At 44.8% G+C, this 18,464-nt stretch overlaps 1 protein-coding gene across 5 annotated transcripts in view; it reads left to right on the forward strand.

Moving 5' to 3' along the window:
* ALG9 (ALG9 alpha-1,2-mannosyltransferase) overlaps positions 1-18,183 on the forward strand; it is a 38,146-nt gene extending 19,963 nt beyond the window's left edge. For 2 of the 5 annotated variants that reach the window (XM_064524235.1, XM_064524236.1), the window contains exons 14-15: positions 4,188-4,318; positions 15,010-18,183. In XM_064524235.1, coding sequence (XP_064380305.1) covers positions 4,188-4,318; positions 15,010-15,133 — 255 coding nt within the window. In that variant the 3' untranslated portion in view covers positions 15,134-18,183. Of the gene's footprint in view, positions 1-4,187; positions 4,319-15,009 lie in introns of those variants that run through there. The other 3 variants (XR_010392485.1, XR_010392484.1, XR_010392486.1) reach the window with 3 other exon arrangements.
* Positions 18,184-18,464: the final 281 nt, after the last annotated feature.

Here is an 18,464-nt window from a genome sequence, read left to right on the forward strand (position 1 = left end):
CTCAAGGAAGCAGTTGAGGCAGTGAGTCAAAACAATACCTAGTCATCCTGGAGGATGTTTGGCTCATCTCAGATACTTGGATTTAAGATAACGTATGGGTAGGGGCCTTTTTAAATCCGCCTCAGGGGATCTTAGCTTTTGATTTGACTAAAGCAGCCGTGCCTTTTTCTTCATGTTTTCAACATGACAAACTTTTGTAGTGACTCTGAGGAAATTTGCTTTTTCCTTCAAACACCTGATCATCACATATCGCTTCCATGTTTTCCTTACTTGGCAAGATGTCTGCGCTGTTGTGTCATCGCCAAGACACAACTGTGTGTGTTGTGTTCTGCCATTGTTAATTAACGGGAAAACTGCTTGGGAGCCCTGGCCTCCTAAGGGCTGCATGCAGATCTCTCATGAAGGTCATCGGCCCTCAGTCACCAGCTGAGAGAGCGGGTTTTTTGTGTACGCCCTGTTGACAGAATCTGATTATGATGGTGGGGCCACAGAGCCTGTCTCCAGACTGATTCAGCACAATGGTTTGCTTTTGCTGTTGTGTTTTTGTTGCTATTTTTTGTTTTTTTCAAAAACTTGTAACCGGTTTACAGCAAGATGCATGATGGAAGTTCTTAGCTTAGTACAAAATCTCCTTAGTGGTCACTTTGCCACCTCATGATTTCTCCTCCAGAAAATGCAGTGGACTGCTCAGTGGGGGGTGTCCTTGTTTATACCTGAGGATGGGAAGGAAGCATGTTAGAAGCATATAACTGTTCTCCTGTTCATACAGTTGGGTGTTGAAATGCAAGCTCAGTGGCAGCAGGGCATTTGTGAGGAGACGGCTGCAGCTTTCAGTTGCTTGCCGGTTTCCTTAGTGCTTGCTGATCTAATGGGGCTGGGATTAGATGGCGCAAAGCATCCAACCGCTGTGACATCTCTGTCCTGCCAGGTGCAGGGAAGCTACAAACTGCAGCTGAGCTGTTGCAGTTGAAAACTTGGTATTTTTCCTAAATCCCAGTGTTAAACCTCTTTCTTCTCTCCCTTGTATTTTACCTGGGAGAAACATCTGTGTGACTAACGAGACTAATGTTACAGTTGGCAGTTACTTGTTGATGAGAAATTATGCCCTGTCTGTTCCGCTTAACCCGAGGAAAGGCTCTGATGATTTATTATTTTATATCTAAATGTATGTACTTTAGTTCCCTTACGACTCCTAAATCAAAACATCAGAATTATTGAAGGACACAGCCAATAATTATTAGGATGTACTGCACTTCACTGGTGTCTTTTCTCAGAAATTTCAAAGCACTGTACTACGTTTTAATGTACAAAGCTTAATAACACATTTGAGGCAGAAGTGGGAATCATTAGTTCCGTTTCCCAGCTGGGAAAACTGGAGTGTCACAAGGAGGGACAGCAGACCAACAGAGCACCAGCACAAGACCCAAGTACAGAGGCAGTAACTAGTAGAACTTGCCTTGCTCCAGTGGCTGAAAATCATTATGCCAGCAAAAGCTCAGCCTTACTGCTGTCCCCTGCATCTGTGAGAGGTTCATTTTGCTGGTGTATTGTAATGATATGTTTACCCTGGTACAGTTTAGACAGGGTCTTAGACTCTGGATTGCTTATTTAATTTTTGAAAATGTGGCTTATGTTTTTAGGTCACTTAGAGATGATTAGATCTCCAACAGGAGGACAGCCTTTATTCCTAACTTGTCCTCTCCTCTAGACTTCTTTCCCTCTAAGCAGAGGTTTCTGCACAACATATCCTTTCATTGAACTATGTTGTATGGACCTTATCTCGTAACTTATGGTTATTATTGAAAGGAAATTTGTTCTGATAGGAGCTCAAGACTTCTTTGTAGCTGACAGTTCACATTTGTCTTGGCAGAGTTCTTCCGCGGCAGCTCACGTGCACGTCTGTATGAGAACCTGTGAGGAGTGGGGAGAAGAGGGCGGGAGGAGGGGGCCGTTAGCCAGGAAGGGCACAGCAGCATATAAATGAATAGTACAGTCTGTTCATAACGAAGAGCACTCTCCTCAGCAGGAAGGAGAAAGTTGCCTAATGCAAGTCTCTTGAGGACGCTGCCCACAGTTCGTTTAACTGGGAGATCACACACATAATTCATTTCTGTGATGTTACTTCCTCGAATACATTTTCATAATTTGGCAGAGTGTTGCCAAACATTTCTGTCAGGGCAGAGCAGTTACTTGCGTCATAGGCAGCTGATAAAAGCATGACTGTGCTGATACCAAGTCCACATGGTCTGAGAGGTGCAATGTGATGTCCGTGTGCTGCAGGCAAGACAGTGAGGGTCAGCAGTGCTGCAGGACAGGTTATTCATGCACAAACCGAGCAGGGTGCCAGGCAATGAGCTTACTCTTCCAGAGCTACTTAGGTTTTCCATGATTCTGCTTAAGCCCTGGTGAACCCCAGCTAAACTTGTCACAAGGTGAGAACAACAGTGCCACGAGGCTTACCGAGTTAACAGGTTGTGGAGCTTGTGTGATCAGTTATTGGGAAACCAGTACTGATCTCTGTATGTGCTTAGCCAGATGTGCTAGAAATGTATGCAACTGATTGTAAATGAAAAATGATGTGAGGGAGGGGATTTTTTTTGCTGAAAGTTGGCAGATGTGGTATTTCTTGGAGGAGGATAAGCAGCAGAGCACGAGGTACTGGCATGGATTTGTATGTTACCCTGCAGCCTGATCTAGCATCTACTTTATTCTCTTTCTTGGGCAATGGGTCAAGACCTTATTGCCCGAGCTCAGCTGTGTATTCTTTAGGGCCAGGACTCTGTTCTCCTTAATAATTGTACAGCACCTATAGAAGATGTTCCTCACAGGGTCTTTGGATGTTTATATGTTACAAACAGTTCATGATAACAATAAACAAATGCTGAGTTGATGCATTTCCTGTAATTTAGTATTCCTCTGGTTTGCAGAAACATTCCTGTGGATATGGTTTGACTTAAAGTGCTCTTCTTACTGTTGGGCACACTCTTTGGAGTGGTATTCCTGAACTGCTGTGCTATGGCAGCAGTGGGCGTAGTTATCCGTAGATCACGCTCAAAATGAGAGGAAGCTACAAAGGTCTGTCCGTGTCAGAGTTTTCTAAATGACTGGGGGGGGGGGAAAAGAATATGCTTATTAAATTGCAAATGACATTGGAGCAAGTATATTGAAGTAGAATTCAAAGTGATTTTGACAAATTGGAGAAATGGTCTGAAAACAACAGTAAGAAATTCTGTATGTGCAGGTGTTAGACAGAAATAATTAGGTGCATACATACAGGATGGGGACCAGACAGGCACAAGTCCTTCAGAAAAGGGTCTAGGTGTGCAATGAATCACTGGCTGGATACAACTCAATAATGCCATGCTGCTGTAAAAAGAGATGAGCCGTGTGTTGGCTTATGTGCAGAGGAGTATGTTATACAACTCCTGCATTGCTGCTCCGCATAAGCAAGGCCACCATTTAAGCGCAGCCTGTAGATTTGGCCACCACATTCAGGATAGATGTGACTATTTGAAGACGTTTCAGAAGAAACCCATGAGAATGATCACAGGGCTAGAAAACATGACTGTAGAGGAAAGACTGAGTAAAAAGTGGTTGTTTAGTCTAGAGAAAAGAAGACAGGAGCCATCCTCAGATAACAGAACTCAAGTGCGTAAAAGGTGTCGCAAAGAAGACGATCTGTTTTCCTTGTTCATGGTGTAGAACAAATAGGAACAGGCATAAACTGAAACAAGAAAGATTCAGTTTAGACATCAGGAAACCTTTCTAACAATAAGGATAATGCAGTCTTTTCCCTGGGGAGTTGTGGAGTCGGCATAGTTAGAAGTCTTTAAGAATTAGGCAGACAACCACAAGGAGAAGCTCCAGTAGAATTGTTTCTGTCCCCTCAGATTCCCCTCTGTGACTTGACAGTTCCTCAGCAAAAAGCTGACTGTGGTACTTGCTCAGACAGGGACCCTAGGACTCCTCCCCTATGACCAGAACAGTAATGATTGTTTACATTCCCCATAAAGCTTTCACTTGAAAACATTCAAAATATTTTACCCAGTTTTCTAAAGAAAGCATTTCACCTGTTGCTGGAAATGTAAACTCCTTTTTGTAGATGCGTAACAACAGCCTGTGTCAATGAACACCTATAACCAGAAGCCTACAGGAAATAAACACAAAGAATCTCTTCCTTTCTGCAGATTGACATTTCCAAATGCCATTATCTGGTGGACTTGGATACAGCAGCTGAAACCCCAAGGGAGCCAAGATATTCCTCCAGCAAAGAAGAGTGGGTCACCATTGCCTACAAGCCATTCCTAGATGCTTCCAGGTATGTTCTACCGTTTTGAGAGGGAGGGAGAAAGACTGACAGGCCTATGAACTAATTATGCTTGATGGTCCGCTTACAAAAGTGGCTGTATACTGGGAGCAAAGATATGTTGGCAAAAGCCAACTTGAAAAGATGTTTCCAGTAAATACAGCTTCCTGGCCACAGTACAACCTATGTCAAACTTGTACTTGCAATATTTATTACCTGTGTTGCTTTAGAGGATGAAACTAGCTGAGAAGGGCAGGGAGGGAGGATTGTATTTAAAAAGGAATCCTCTCTGTGCACTTCTTGCTGAAGTAATGTTTTTTGTTTTGCTTTCTAAAGAAATGAGATCTTTATCATCTCCTCCCAAAAGACTTTTGAATCTCCTGTCTTGTTTCAGTCAATTCAATAGACAGATGTAAGTCAGTCTCAAAGAGAGTGAGCTCTTACAAGTTTTATGAAAGCTAGCAGATGGATAGAGGAGACAGTTTCAATGAGTGAAAAGCCAGCAAGGTCACTCCTTTATTAGACATCAGAGAACCCATGTAAGAAACCGCTGTCAGAATCCAGGCTTCATTAGTTCTGCTGCTCACTGAACAACTTGCTTGTGTGTTTGAATGAGAATTTTTGTGAGAAGCATTAATTAGAGTGAAATTGCCTTCCTCCAGGCTAACATGCAATGGAATCAGGTTTGTCAAAATGGAAGTGATGTTAATACACCCTTGCAAGGACAGCAGCTCTCAGCTGTAAAGAGATGGTTATTTATTTGTTTAAAGCTCTGGTCACACAGCTGTCATGCCAGGACAAAGAAGCTGTCTGGGAAAGTCTCTGTAAAAGAGTAACACAGAAGCCAACGCCTGTTTTCCATGCGAGACCTAGTAGTAGGTCTGTGTTGCACAGAGAGAGGGATTGCTGAAAGTAGTTAGAGAGTGAGGAGGAGTGAAAATGTGCTTTTCCCAGAGGCTGCTCTCCTTATTCCCAGCTTGCTGACACAAACAAGTTTCCTTGGTGAGGTTTTTCATGAACTGTATTTGCCCAGAGACCTGCTGTTATGTTAGAGCAGGACTTTAGGAAGGGAGAATGAAATGGCTAATGAATCTAATTAATGAGGCAATAGAAACATCTGCGTAACAGTTTTGCAGAGGACTTCTTGTACAGAGCACATGCAAATAGCTTCAAATGTTCAGGGCATTCTGCTTCAAATACATGTTTAGGTGTTTTCATAGCTGGTGTGTCTTGCTATTCTCTGCTGAACAGACAAACTTTGATTGTTTGAACCTGATCTAGTGTCCTTTGAAGTCAATCAGAGGCCCTGGATCAGGTGCAAGTGAGATTTTAAGGTACCTTGGGCCCCATCATGGGGATGTTACTTGCTAGGGGTGCTTTCAGGGATAGCAGGCTGTCACGTCAGCCTGTCTAATGAAGGCAAAGCAAATTATCCTGGTAACGCTGTACATGTCACAGGCTTTTCCAGAGCGTCCTGGATTCTCCATAGCTACTTTCCATGACTGTTTCTCTTTTTTCCTGTCCTTAACTGATGTTTGGTAGAGAAGGAGTTGGTCTGTTTAATGGGACTTTTGGATTTTTGCACCATGTTCTCTTCAGCCTCCACCCATAGCCTCTGAGCTTTGGGTTAAAGCTGCTGAGAGATACACCATTGCTCTTTCCTCTGAACCCCTTTCATATCCCATTAGAGGCTGTGCCCCGCTGAATACAAGCCCGCATCTGTCTGGGAGCAGGAGGGCAGTGTATCTGCTCCTTTTGCTGGCAGAGAGCTGTGCCTGCAACTGTAGGCCTTACCACAGGAGGGACACGAGAGTTTCAAATCCTCTGCCTTGACGCAGGGTTTCTTTTGTTTGTTTCTAATTGGCGGGGGATGTTTCCTGTAAGGTGCTGGTGTATCTGATACCTTCTCAATCCTGATCTTACTCCACTGCAGGGCTGCTTGGCATCAGTGTAAGGATTTAAGCTTGAGCCAAAGAAATAGCTCAGTACCTGTCTGGTTAGCTGAGTCCTTGTCACACTTTCTTCACTTTAGATGCTTTAATGCTGTTTCCATTGTGAACTGCTCTGTGAAATTCATCTGCCTCTCCCCCTCTCATTTGGGGAAATGGATAGGATTCAGGAATTCCCCTATTTATTGCCAAACCTCTGTGTCTTGGCAAGCACAAACATTGGGCTGGCTGCTCAGGAATTCTGCTTCCTGAACCACATAGGCAAGGTGCTGTTGCATTGCAGGCAGCTCTGCACTTCTAGGGAAAATGCTGTCAAGGTACTTTTGGCCTGGGGACAGTAACTTGTTCCCAAGCTTGGCAGTGAAAACCTGTCCAGTCATCTTGATTTGATGTATGATACTGTGTGTTGCATTTAGATGGTCTAAACTCCAGCTAGATCCCTGAGCTGTATTTCCTGTTGGCTAAGCATCTCTGAAGGCCTGGAGCCAACCTCCCGGTAATGCGCTCAGTATGGGGATGTAGATGTCTGAGTCTAGTGTTTTTGTGTTTGGCTTTATGAAGAAGAGAGTGTGTGGCTGCCACCACTGGAAGTAACAGTCCAGCTTTTTTGCAGCAAAGGTAACATTTCACCATGTACCGGCAGGCAGCTTGTTGTCAGGAGCTGGGAGTCACAGAGAGATCCTGAAACTCCAGAGTACAGTGACTGTGGTAATGATGAGGTGAAAGAGCAGAACAGTGGAGAAGAAGACAAAGTCCTCCCTGGCTAAGCAATCATCGAGTGCTTGGAACAAAGGAACAGATTATCTAAGAGTGGTGGAGGGAGGAAGGGCACCTTTTTGGCTGCAGTGTCCTCCTTAATAAAAGATACTGTTACATTAGTGGGGGACTGGAGTAGAAGAGGGTTTGCAGAGGGGTTGCATGTCTCGAGAGGAGATCAGGCAGTCAGGTCCTTGGCCTCGCTGGCGTGCCTTGGCAGCCTCCTTTCCTTCTCTCCTGTTCTTGTGCTGCATGGAAATTCTCCATGCTGTTTCTTATCAACACCTCACAGCTGGAGCAGAAGGGAGGTGCAGTGCCTTCACCAGTGGAAGAGGCCAGGTTGCCATAGCAGCATGTCTGATTTACATGCCTGCTGTGAGTACCTCCAGAGCTCCCGCAGTTTGGAGCACGGTGCTCCTGTCCCCTCAGCAGACCTTCAGCAGTCGGCAGGTGGGGCAGCTGAAGTGCATGGTGCTGGTGAAGGACAAGAAGCGCATGTGCTTAACTGGGGGTATCACTGGTGAAGAGGGGTGAGGGAACCATCGAAGTTTCCCCTGTCTTGTCACCCTGCTTGTCTAACGGATTTTCTGTCCCCCCCATTGAAGAATGGTAAGTCAGGAATCACGGCCTGCCTTGCAGGGGAAATGCTTGGCCATGGGCATAGTTTCGTAAGGCAGCTCATGGAGCAATGAAGAGGAGAAAGAACAAATCCTACTAGGTCTGATCCACCCTGTACTCCAGCCAGTGCATCATTTAACGGGATCGTGTTAAAACTTGGATGCTGCAGATTAGGTCACGGCCCCTTTTGCCAGTCCATCCGTATCAGCATGAGCAAGAGAAATTTTAGAAAGGCACTTTTTGGATTGGCAGCTTTGTTTTTTTTATTATTATTATTGTAATTTGGCCCCTGGAGTAGAGGTAGGGTGGATGTGTGATTAGGGGGCTGAGCTGGAACTTAGTGCTCCTGTGGATGTGGCCAGGTCTCAGCTTCCCTATGCTGTAGTGTCTCATTTGGACCAAAAGTTTGTTAGCTCCCACTTACTTCCAGGAGCTGTTTGACAATGAATGAAAGAGTAAGGAGCTTCAGTTTTGTAATAGTAGTGGCAGATAAATACATTTGCGTCATTTTGTATCCAAGTATTGAAATTTTGCTGCCATGTCCATAGAAAGGTTTCCCATAGCAAGTGCTCATAATTGATATGTTGAGCTCTTTGCTCTGGATGCGTCATGCCATTTCTACAATAAGACAGTGTTGTTTGCTTGTTTTTTTCCTTCTGAGTGTGATTGAATTGTAATTTGCATAAAATAATGGGGTGCCAGCAATTCCCAAAGGGCGAACTGACACAAGTTTTGCAGTAGAGAAAGTAGTTTGGCAGCTGAGAGATGAGCTTGCTGGTAACAACTACAGATCTGCCTAGCAATCAGGTAAGTTTCAAGGGTCTGTTTCATGTTGCAGACCCAGGCATTCACTGCTGTGCTTTTGCTGAGAAGGGAAAACCACATTTGCAGAGCAAGTACTCCTGGTGGGTCTTTCTGTCTGGGGCTGCAGCAGCCTCTCTTGCTGCCAGTCAGCCCTTCCTTTGCTTGCTTCTGGCCTTAAGCCCAGCTCATGGAGCCCGACTAGAGTGGGCACATCTGAGCCTCGGAGGGAAGAGACTGAGAGTTATTGATGCCATTCTTCACTCAGCTGGAAGTTTCTCTCAGGGCATGATGATGCACTGAGGCTGTTTCATAGATGCAACAAGTACTTCTGTAGCCCAGAAAGTATTGGCAGATCTGACGGTGGAGAAGGTATGGAAATCTCAGCCAAAAACATTTTTGTATTTTTTTAATTTGGGACAACAAATCTAAGCAGTGCGTCTCTTCTACAGTTGAGAAATTGATCAGCCTGGGGAGCTTAGCTACAAGAGAGCAGCAGTAACCCACGGTTGTAGATGTAGCAGCAATGTAGGTGCTAGAAACTGGTGAGGTCAAAGGATCTCAGAGGTAGTAAATGCGTGGGGAGAATTCTTTGCAGAGTCAGACATACAGGTCTGTGAGTAGAGTCAGGGAAGATGTGTCAGGACCTTCCTATAACAATCCAGGCTGCTTGCATTTCTGAGCATGTGCCTCCTCCCCTCCCAGCTCAGCAGAATGACGCATCCCTCAAATCCTGCACTTGCTTCCACACAATCATTTGGAAGTGCCCCGTGCTACCTATGAAGTAAGTGCAAAAGCACTGTGAAAGTGCAGCTTTTTTTCTCTCCCCTCCTCCTCTTAAAAAAAAAAAAAAAAAAAAAAAAGTGTCCCCGCAAACTGAGCTGTGAGGGAAGCAGCCAGCTTAGATTTCCGGTCTACAGCTCAAGCGCTGTAGAGCAAGGAGCATTAGAGGAAGAAAAAAGCAGAGGAAAAAAAAACCTCCAGCTCTTGTTCTTTGAAAATAAATGACCCTAGCAGTTCAATTCACTCCTGCTGAACTGGAGGCTTCTGGGATTCACTGTGAGTCTCACATTGACGTCAGCAAGTGCAAATGTAAATCTCAGCTGGCTCTGATAAATGGTGCTGCTAATTGAATTAGAGAGCACTCCAAGCCACCAGCTAATTATGCTCCTCAGGAAGCTGCTTTGTCCAGGTCCATTTAATTCTATATTGGCTGAGCGCTCCAAATCTGGCACAGAAAAGGGGAAATATATTACAGCTCCCTGCTGAGGAGCACATATTTTCCAGCTCTTTAGGCTGAGCCGTCTGCTTTCTCCAAAAGCTTGTGCTCTCACCCTTGGGTTTTCCATCATAAAAAGTATTCTTAATGCAAGATTAATGATTCAGTCACCTTGTGCTAGAATATCATCACCCTGGTTTGATAAGAGACTGTCTCATTCCCTTTAGTGGTGCTTTGCTCCATGTTATATGAAATGGTTTCCCTGCTTTTGTTTTATAAGTGGCTAAATCACTTGTTAGGTGCCCAGTCAGTACAAAATTTAACACCTAGAGGAAGTGCAAATGTTAATGGGTTCTCAGAGAGCTTTGATCACAGGCTTCCTGTGTGTGCCAATAGCCAGAAGGTGCTGGGTCCTGCTCATGTGGCAGAGATCCAACTTCATCCTGCCTCCTCTTCTACCTTTCCTTTCTCTTCTTCCTCCTCATCCATCTTTCTGAATTCTGCTGACTGGTGTGAGAAGTTCAGGCTACAAGATGCAATTAGCAATAACAGTTCCTCACCACCACCACCCTCCATGTATGTCTAGCTGCTTCCATTCCAAGTAAATCTTTGCGTTTGGAAGCGGAGACTTGAACTCCTTCACTTAGCAGTTCTTGCTCCTGGTCCAGAAGAGCGTGCACTGGAGTTAATAGAACAGGGCTGTTCGGTTGTTTTCTCCTGATGTCCAATAGGTAATTTATAGAAGTGTGCTCAGCACCATACAGTGCTGTGATTGCAGCTCTGCTTGGCCTAGCATGGTGCTGTGCAGCTCTGTCCTAACTGGGAACTGCCCTGGGTGCTGTCCCAGAGACCAGAAAAATGGAAAAGAATTAGGATTTCCTTTGGGAATGTGGGAGACCTCCCACATCTGGGGCACAGCAAGAAGTGGGCAGAATTTGCCTGTTGCCCAGCTCCGTCCCAGGGCCTGCCATTTGAAGAGCCTTGCTGTAGCAGTGTTCCAGCAGCATTGCGCTGGACCCTTGGCTACCCAGCTTGCAATCACTGTGGCCTTGATCTTGCTACCAAGATGCTGCATGGGAGCTCTGTGCTGCTTAAGGCTACACACGCTCACAGTCTCCAGGGTACAAATTTAGAAGCAAATGCAAATAGAACATTATATATACTCACTGTCTTCTGTCATCCCAACCCCTTCCATGTGCCATCTGTTGTCTGAGGTTGCTGAGCCTGATGGAGCAAGGTGACAGGAGGTAAAGATTCCCTGTCTGAATTTAAAGCTCTCTCATGGCTTCCTAAGCTGTGGGTGCACCAGCAGTTACAATTCTCTCATTGGAAGCAAGGCCTCCAGGACTTTGCCACTGTGTAGTTGCCAGCAGGAGAGAGAATAACGTTGTGCTTGTGTCCAGACCGTGTCTTTTTTTGGTGAGAAAGCTGCTGCTTAACAAACACAAAGGCTGTGCTTATAGCTGTGGACCACATATGTTGGTGACCCCATTTGCCATGCCATTTTTAGGTATTCACCTTTTTGGACCTGAGCTATGACTTTCTCTGAGCATGTCAATGTTGTTGTTTTTAATATGCATCTTTTATTTTCTGTTGTCTTTTTTTAAACCAATGTCCTTAGGCTAGGTAATTTATAAATCTTGTCAATGAGGAGTCATTTTGCTATGGTGCCAGAAACCTGGCTAGCTAATACCCAGCAGAAACCAAGGGTTCCTTACGGACCTGACGGTTTGAGCAATAGTATCATGTTACCTTGAAAAGCAGGCTGAGCTTCATTTTGGGGGTCTCCTCTGGCTAAAGGAGATTTACATCTCTCTGTTCATGGAGCGCGTACTCCTTGTTCCAGGGGGAGTTCTGCCCAGAGAACAGGAATGTAGATGAACTGTGTCCTTTATACACCAACTCACTGTATTGTTACTTGTCACGAGCTTTGTGTCTTTGCAGTATGCATGACATCCACTGGTGGGAAGAGCAGCTTATCTTTCTGCTCTGCGTTTCTTGTCATTTTCCGCCCTCGGTTCTCTTTTTTTTTCCATCAGTCATTCCTGCCTCTTTTCTCTTTCGTGATCTTCTTTCTGCCAACAGTATTTTTCTCCTCCCATTCCACTGCTGATAAAAACTATGAAGCAGCAAGCACTGACATTCAAACTGCTGTTAATAAGGTCTGAGTTGCCAGCGAAATTAAGAGCATGTGGTGAGCTTCCATTGCTCAAAGTTGCTGTTTCAGGCTGTCTGCAAACTCAGGGTGATGACACTGAGTAAGTTTATTTGGGAAGATTTGAACTGTTTTTTTCTTTTTCTTTTTTTTCTTTTTTTTTTTTTTTTTGCTACTGCCAGATCTTGAAATAGCCTTCTGTTCTACAATGCAAAGCTGAGCTCTGCAGATTCTGAACCTGTGCCATGCAGTCCCCCTGAGCGTACCACGTTAGCTACGCTGGGCCCTGTATTTAACACCTGTTAGAATACCAGCAAGTAAAACGTATAGGGAGTGCTTCTCACAAAAGGCGTGAAGAAGAGGAAGTGAGAACAAGCTAGTAGTGTTTCTGCAGGATTGTGAGAGGCACCAAGTGCTGGTGGCAGCCACAGGCACTTAGTTCTGTTGCTCCCGCAGTCAGACCCACTATTACTAGGGTGCCACTGGTTCATGCAGTGCTGGCCTGGGCGGGCTGTCGCTATGTAGATGCATCCAGGTCAAGGGGAGGATGTAAACTGATGCTGTGGTCTCACTGCTGTCACCTGTAAGCCTGGACTGAGAGGCTGAAAGCATTTTCAGTGTGGCAAACTCTATACCCAGGACCTCAGCCATCAGCTGTAGGTGCTGCCTTCCTCCCTGTCCCTGAGCTAAATTGCACAAGGCGAATTCAGCAGTTTACTTCATTTTAACTCAAGCTGTTCTTGTTCTGCTTGAGCCCAGAACTCCAGGGAATCGTGCTAATTTTCACCCCTTCCTTACAGTGTAGCATTAAGCTGGTATTCTCTCTCTTATTTTTCATTTTGTTTTAAACAGCACTGCAAGCAGCATGAACGCAGTTGCTTTTTTTTTTTCCTTAAGGGAAATGAAATGAAATGAAACCATTCACAGAGAGCAGCAAGCTTCAGAATTGTGAGATGTCTCTGTATGCATGTGTTGTGTGTGTGCATGTAAGCTTATGCCAACTACCGTTATTGTTGGCTCAGGCAATGGTAGACTATCAGGCTCAGAAGGGGACATGCCAGAATAAGTGCAGCAATGACACGGTGTTCGTTAGCCACAAGAGATGGAGGAGGAAATGCAAGCACTCTTTTTCAAGGGGGTGCTTTTGCTTCTAGAGATTGGAGAGAGGTTGACCTCCGATTTCCAGGCACAAGGAAATGACAGCTGCAAAAAATGTTCCTTGTTCAGAACACACCAAAATTACCGTCTTCCACCTAGTTATTTGCTACTAGGAGATTCTGCTTTGAACTTGTTCCCAATTCCAGCACCTCAGGAATTCACAAAGAACTAGCATTTCCAGTGGTTCTTTTATTTAGGAACTTTGGTGGATGCTTTGCAATTTGTAAAAGGCCTAAATGTTATTACTGAGCTTTTTGTTCTTGGAAGTGAAGCAATCAGCATTTTATATCCTAAAGTGCTTGGCATATATCTGAGTGCTTGGCAAAAAGCAGGCTTGCAGGATGCTGGATATTGAACGGAGGCAGGGTCTCACAGTTAAGAGTGGGACTTGTGAATTGCGGGCATTCAGGTTCCTTTGACCTTGCTGAGGGTAGACAATACTTGCTGCCTTGTTTTCCCTTCTACAGTATGGGAATAATACTGCCTCCCCATCACTTTGTCTAGAGTGGGAACTCCTCAAGCGAAGAATGTCTTGCTCTGTGCTTGTATGGCATCCCATATAACAGGACCCTGATACTGAGTGGTGCTGGGCGAATACAAGTAGGAATCACCAGCCTTTTCCTGGAGGATCTTTGTATTCTGAGCTACAGGAGGTCAGGAGCTTGCTGTTCTCAGTTGTGCTACAGTGAGGTTGTCTGAGAACCTTGGGAGCCTCCTGGGAGACGTGGTTCACAGTGGCAGTTCCTGCCATTGTTTGTTTGAACTGCATCTTCGAAAGATATCCACTGCTGCCTTACAAAAAGCAAACAAAACACAATTCATCTTTCTTCTGAAAGAGACTTGAATTCGAAGTCCAGAACCTTGGCTGTGTTAGCAGGATAGCTGCATGAATTACTGTGACCAGCAAGTACATGCTGTACCACTGTGTACCACTGACCACTTGGCATGCTTCAAATCACAGATCTGAGTGCTGCTGCTGCTTTTCCAGGCTTTATGTTGGTGGAATTAGACTTATGTTTGTCAAGGCTGATACTTTACGAACAAGATGATCTTAAGGAGATAAGGTGTAGAGTTAAGCTTCAGTGCTGAGAAGGCAAGACTCTTGTCCCAGCCCTGATTTCAAGAAATTGCTCAAAATTTCATAGCTTCTAGCAGGGCTTAGTGTTGATGATGGAGGAAATGATCTTATTTTTCCTCTTCACATTTAATCTTGGATTTTACTATTACTTTCCTGAGTAGAAGAATGCATGCATTTAAAATATACTCAGCCACCACAGCTCCAACAGCTAGCAGCCAAACGAAGGGTACTAATTTGATACAGCCATTAAGCCCTCCATGCTTGAGTACTCTGATGGCAGTTGTAGCAAAATGCTTTGAAACTCCAGCTCCCAGCACCAGGAGGCTGTGGAGTGAATGGTGACAGCCTGCAACAAATTGCCTTGTAGGTCTTAGAACAGTGCATCCCTCTTTAATTCAGTACCCTCAGCAGAAGAGCACAATTCTGAAGTCCTGGAGCCTGTCAAAGTTTGTCTCTACTTCAGGCATCGTGAAGGAGGAGGCCAGACAGATTGAACAGAAAACAGGAGATGTCAGAAGCTAACTGCAGCTTCGCTATCTTTCTGCTTCATAGTGTTCAGCTTCATAGTGTGTCCTGAGGGAAGGGAGCTGTGTGCATCTGTATGATACCAAGTCCTCTGCCAGGCCCACAGGACTATACTGTTTGCTGTTTGGACCATGATAGTCAGGAGCTAAGCCTCTTTCCATAATTACACCTTCCTCCCTTCTCTCCCCCTTAATCCTACTGGAGTAGATGGTGTTGGAAAAACTGAGCAGGCTGATGCTTTTATGCTAGTCACGCTGGCACAAACCGGCTTTGGTCGCACTGGCAAGGAGAAGATGGACTGGGCTTTATATGTCTGTACCATTGTCATTCCCCACATCACTTGCTCACCAACCCAAATCTTTTTCAAAACCTCATTTCTATCATTTTGAATACATTGGCTAATGAGCGCTTCAAGGACGATCTATTTTTCCTTTTTGGTTTCAGGTCCTCAAAGCTGCTGCGTGCGTTCTACATCCCTCTTCTGTCAGAACAGCACACGTGGTATGCAAACTATACTATTCTGAAATCCCGGAGGCTGAAGCAAACCAGGAAAAAAATGGGAGGCTAGCAACACACCTGGTAAACAGAATCAAAAGCATCCACTGACACTGCTGGACAGCTGCCTAAGGCTTCTTCAGTTCCCTTTTTGAAAGATTGTGCTTGTAAGATTCACTAATAAAGATTTCCCATGAAGTGATATCACTCTGCAAGCTTCCAGCTGTAAAAAGGGTACATCATCTGCTTTCAGTTCTCGATGTCGGGTCTCTGCTCTGCCTACACAGAACATGCTGGTAAGAAACAGTTTGAAAATCCAGCAGCCACCTACGAACGTATTATCCCTGCTGCTCCCTGTGTTATTATCTATTACACTAGAGAAGAGGAAAATGAAAAATAACAAGGAATGACAGTGTGAGGTTCTGCTCCAGGTTGCAGTCTGGCACTGGGAAAATGCAGCTCCACCCCTCTTTCTCTAAGTCTCTCTATAGTCCTCATCTGCCTAAGTAGTGCTCAGTTTCTCCTAGGGAACTTTTTCAGATAACAGTATTTAAGAAAAAAATTTTAAAGGAAAAGAAGGGGAGGGTGGAAAAAAAAAAACCTGGGAGACAATTAACTGTGAAATGCACTGAATCTCAAGGAACAAGGTAGTCTGTGCCATGGAGAAATATCCTAAGGTTGGTCTGCCTGGGAGACACTTTCAAGGAAAAACTTGTGCTTTTGGAAAAAAACCCAAACCTATGAATTGTGTCAATTATCTGTTTTAATGAAATCGGAGTATTTTTGTTATCTTTGACACTGTGAAACACAGAGGTTTTGTTTATGTTATTCATAATTCCTTAAAGATACTTATAACATCCTTTGAATTCTGGTCTACAGTATCTGAGATTTCCAGAACCATCCAAAGAGGAGAAAAAAATGTTAATTATTCTTGATATGATTCTGTTTCCCAAATCTATAAGGTGGAGAGTAATGTGTTCCATTGGTCCAATATGCTCCAGAGCAATGCTGTGTTTAATTATATCTCCATTTTTAAAACATGTTGTATTGCAAGCCAGATGAAGAGGTTTTTTTTTTTCATCTACCTCCTTGAGAACTGTGCAGGAATGGGATGGCATGAGATGGAGCTGAGAGGAAGTTCCCTTCTTTGCAAAAAGTCGGCACAAGCTCCGTGCCCCACTCTTACGTCTGTGAATACATTGGTCTGCGTGTGCAATGACAGAGTGCCAGAGCAGGTGGATCAGGAAGCAGGTAGGTTTGTATGCAGCAGCAAAGCATGTGCCCCGGGGATACGTATGCTGATCCAGGTGCCGAATCCTAGGGTAGGCAAGTCTCTTGGCCGGTCTGCAGGTTAACAGCTGAGCCAGAGGGGAAGGGCAGGCTGTATCAACAGGGCTGTGATTTAACACGACACTATTGGGTCAGAGCAGGAAGAGCTGGATGAGGAGCAAGGCATGGCTTGAATCAGAGGAGATGCCTTGGAAATGCAGGGAGTGGCTAGGTCCCCTTGGGGCGCTGAACAGAGAAGAGGAACGTTAGGAATATTCCAAAGAACGGGAACAAAATGCACATTATGGCCAGTGGCTGCAGTTCTGTTTTAAGATTGCTCCCTAAGTAAGATAAAAGGCAAGGAAGCCAGTGTTGAACTGTGCTGCTGACTTCAAAGTTTTTTTCTGATAAATCAACCAGATCTCCAGCTAGGAGTGTCTTGAAGAGGTTTTCCTTGCTGTTAGTTTCAAAATGGTTTTCCAGATGGAAGTTGAAGACCAGAGAGACGGATAGTTTCCTCCAGCCATGGAACAATCTTGAATTCTCTTCAGCCCCTTGAGCCCTGACTGTGACTCCAGGAACAGCCACTGCTCACAGCATCCCCAGGTTTTGACTCCTTTATCTCCTCTTGGAAGAGGAGGAGTCACTGTGCATAGAGTGATTTGCAAGAATGAGCATGTGTGAAGTTGGCCTCAGATCTCTTGCTACTTCTGAAGCTTATATCTGCCGTTGATTCTACGAGTCGGGTCAGTAGGTGCTAATGAGTGATATATTTTCGATATATGAAACTAGAAAATACTGTTATCAGCCTGTTTGTGGATATTGTGATTTGGTGATAGAGCTCTCATTAAGGTCTTATTTCAGCCTTGGGTGAGCCATAAACACTAAGCCAACGTGGTGGTCTTCCTGTTTTTTATGCTTTCTTGCCTGTGGAGCTTTTTACCGTAGGTAGAAGACACCCTGCATGCAGGGTTGGCTCAGTTTCCATCCTAGCTTCTCTCAGCACTCTGAACATTGCAACACCCCTATTTTCCTGATCATGTTTCTCTAGTGATGTTGAAAATATCTCTATTGTGGTCTGCAGCAGAGCAGAGGATATGTCTGTCACCTGTCAGAAAAAAAGTGTGTGGAACCTCAGAACTGACAAACGGCTGGAGACAAGCTGTGCTTAATGGAGACCAAGTGTTCTGATTCCTCTTTGCATTTCATTAAGGAGGAGGTGTTTTAATGGACTTGTGCTCTATTGATAACACATCTTATACAGTGCAAAACACGGTAAGAGTGAACAGTTCACCTCTGTTGTCTGGGTGATTAAAGCATGAAGAATGCAGTCCTCTTCCCTTTGACCCCCACTATGGAGGAACAGTTTAAAGCTGAGACTTCTGAATTCAGGCTTTGAAGGGACCATCCTGCAGTGTGTAAGCCTTGGCCCTCTGCAGAGAGATGGAAGATGGATTTTACTATGTGCAAATATCACCCCTTGTGACAGCCAAACGTGGTGCTTAAACGATTTCAGCCAAGCAACTGGTGTCTTGGGTGAGTTGGCCTAGAAGGTCAGTCACGTCGCAGTGTCTGTGTTCATAGTACTCCCCTATATCCCTCCAGCTGGCTCTCCCCCTCCTGGAAGTTTTCATGTGTTGAACAGGCCTCTACAATGGTGAATCAGAATCAAAACTCTTGTCCTCCTTGTTGCCACTCCCCTTGCTCATCTGTGACTATAAATTGAATAAACACGGTTAAAGAACCAATTGCGCCTCTCTCTGGTGCTGTCTGTCTGACTGTTCAATGTTGTCCTAGCCTTGAACCTTATGTTTACTGTGAAAAAACATTACAATAAATATCTGTTCTAAAGGACTGTGGCTGCTCCACCTCCCTCTCTATTTTGATTCCTGTATTGGGGGGGAATGGTAGGAGACTGATAACTTGACAATAATTAGGAGTTATCAATGTTTTCCAGAGGAAGTCAGCAAATGTGTGGTTCCTGGAAGTAAATGCAGGTGCAGTTACAGGCGCTGGTCCAGCTTTGCATTCCAGAGGTTCAAATCAAGGTAGGGGCTCCGTTTTGTTGCTTCCCATACAAACAGGTGGAGTCAGTCTTGCCACCTGGAGAATCTGCAGCCTGAAGAGATGAGGCA

This window comes from Dromaius novaehollandiae, chromosome 21, assembly GCF_036370855.1.
Source record: "Dromaius novaehollandiae isolate bDroNov1 chromosome 21, bDroNov1.hap1, whole genome shotgun sequence".
Classification (NCBI taxonomy): Eukaryota; Metazoa; Chordata; class Aves; order Casuariiformes; family Dromaiidae; genus Dromaius; species Dromaius novaehollandiae.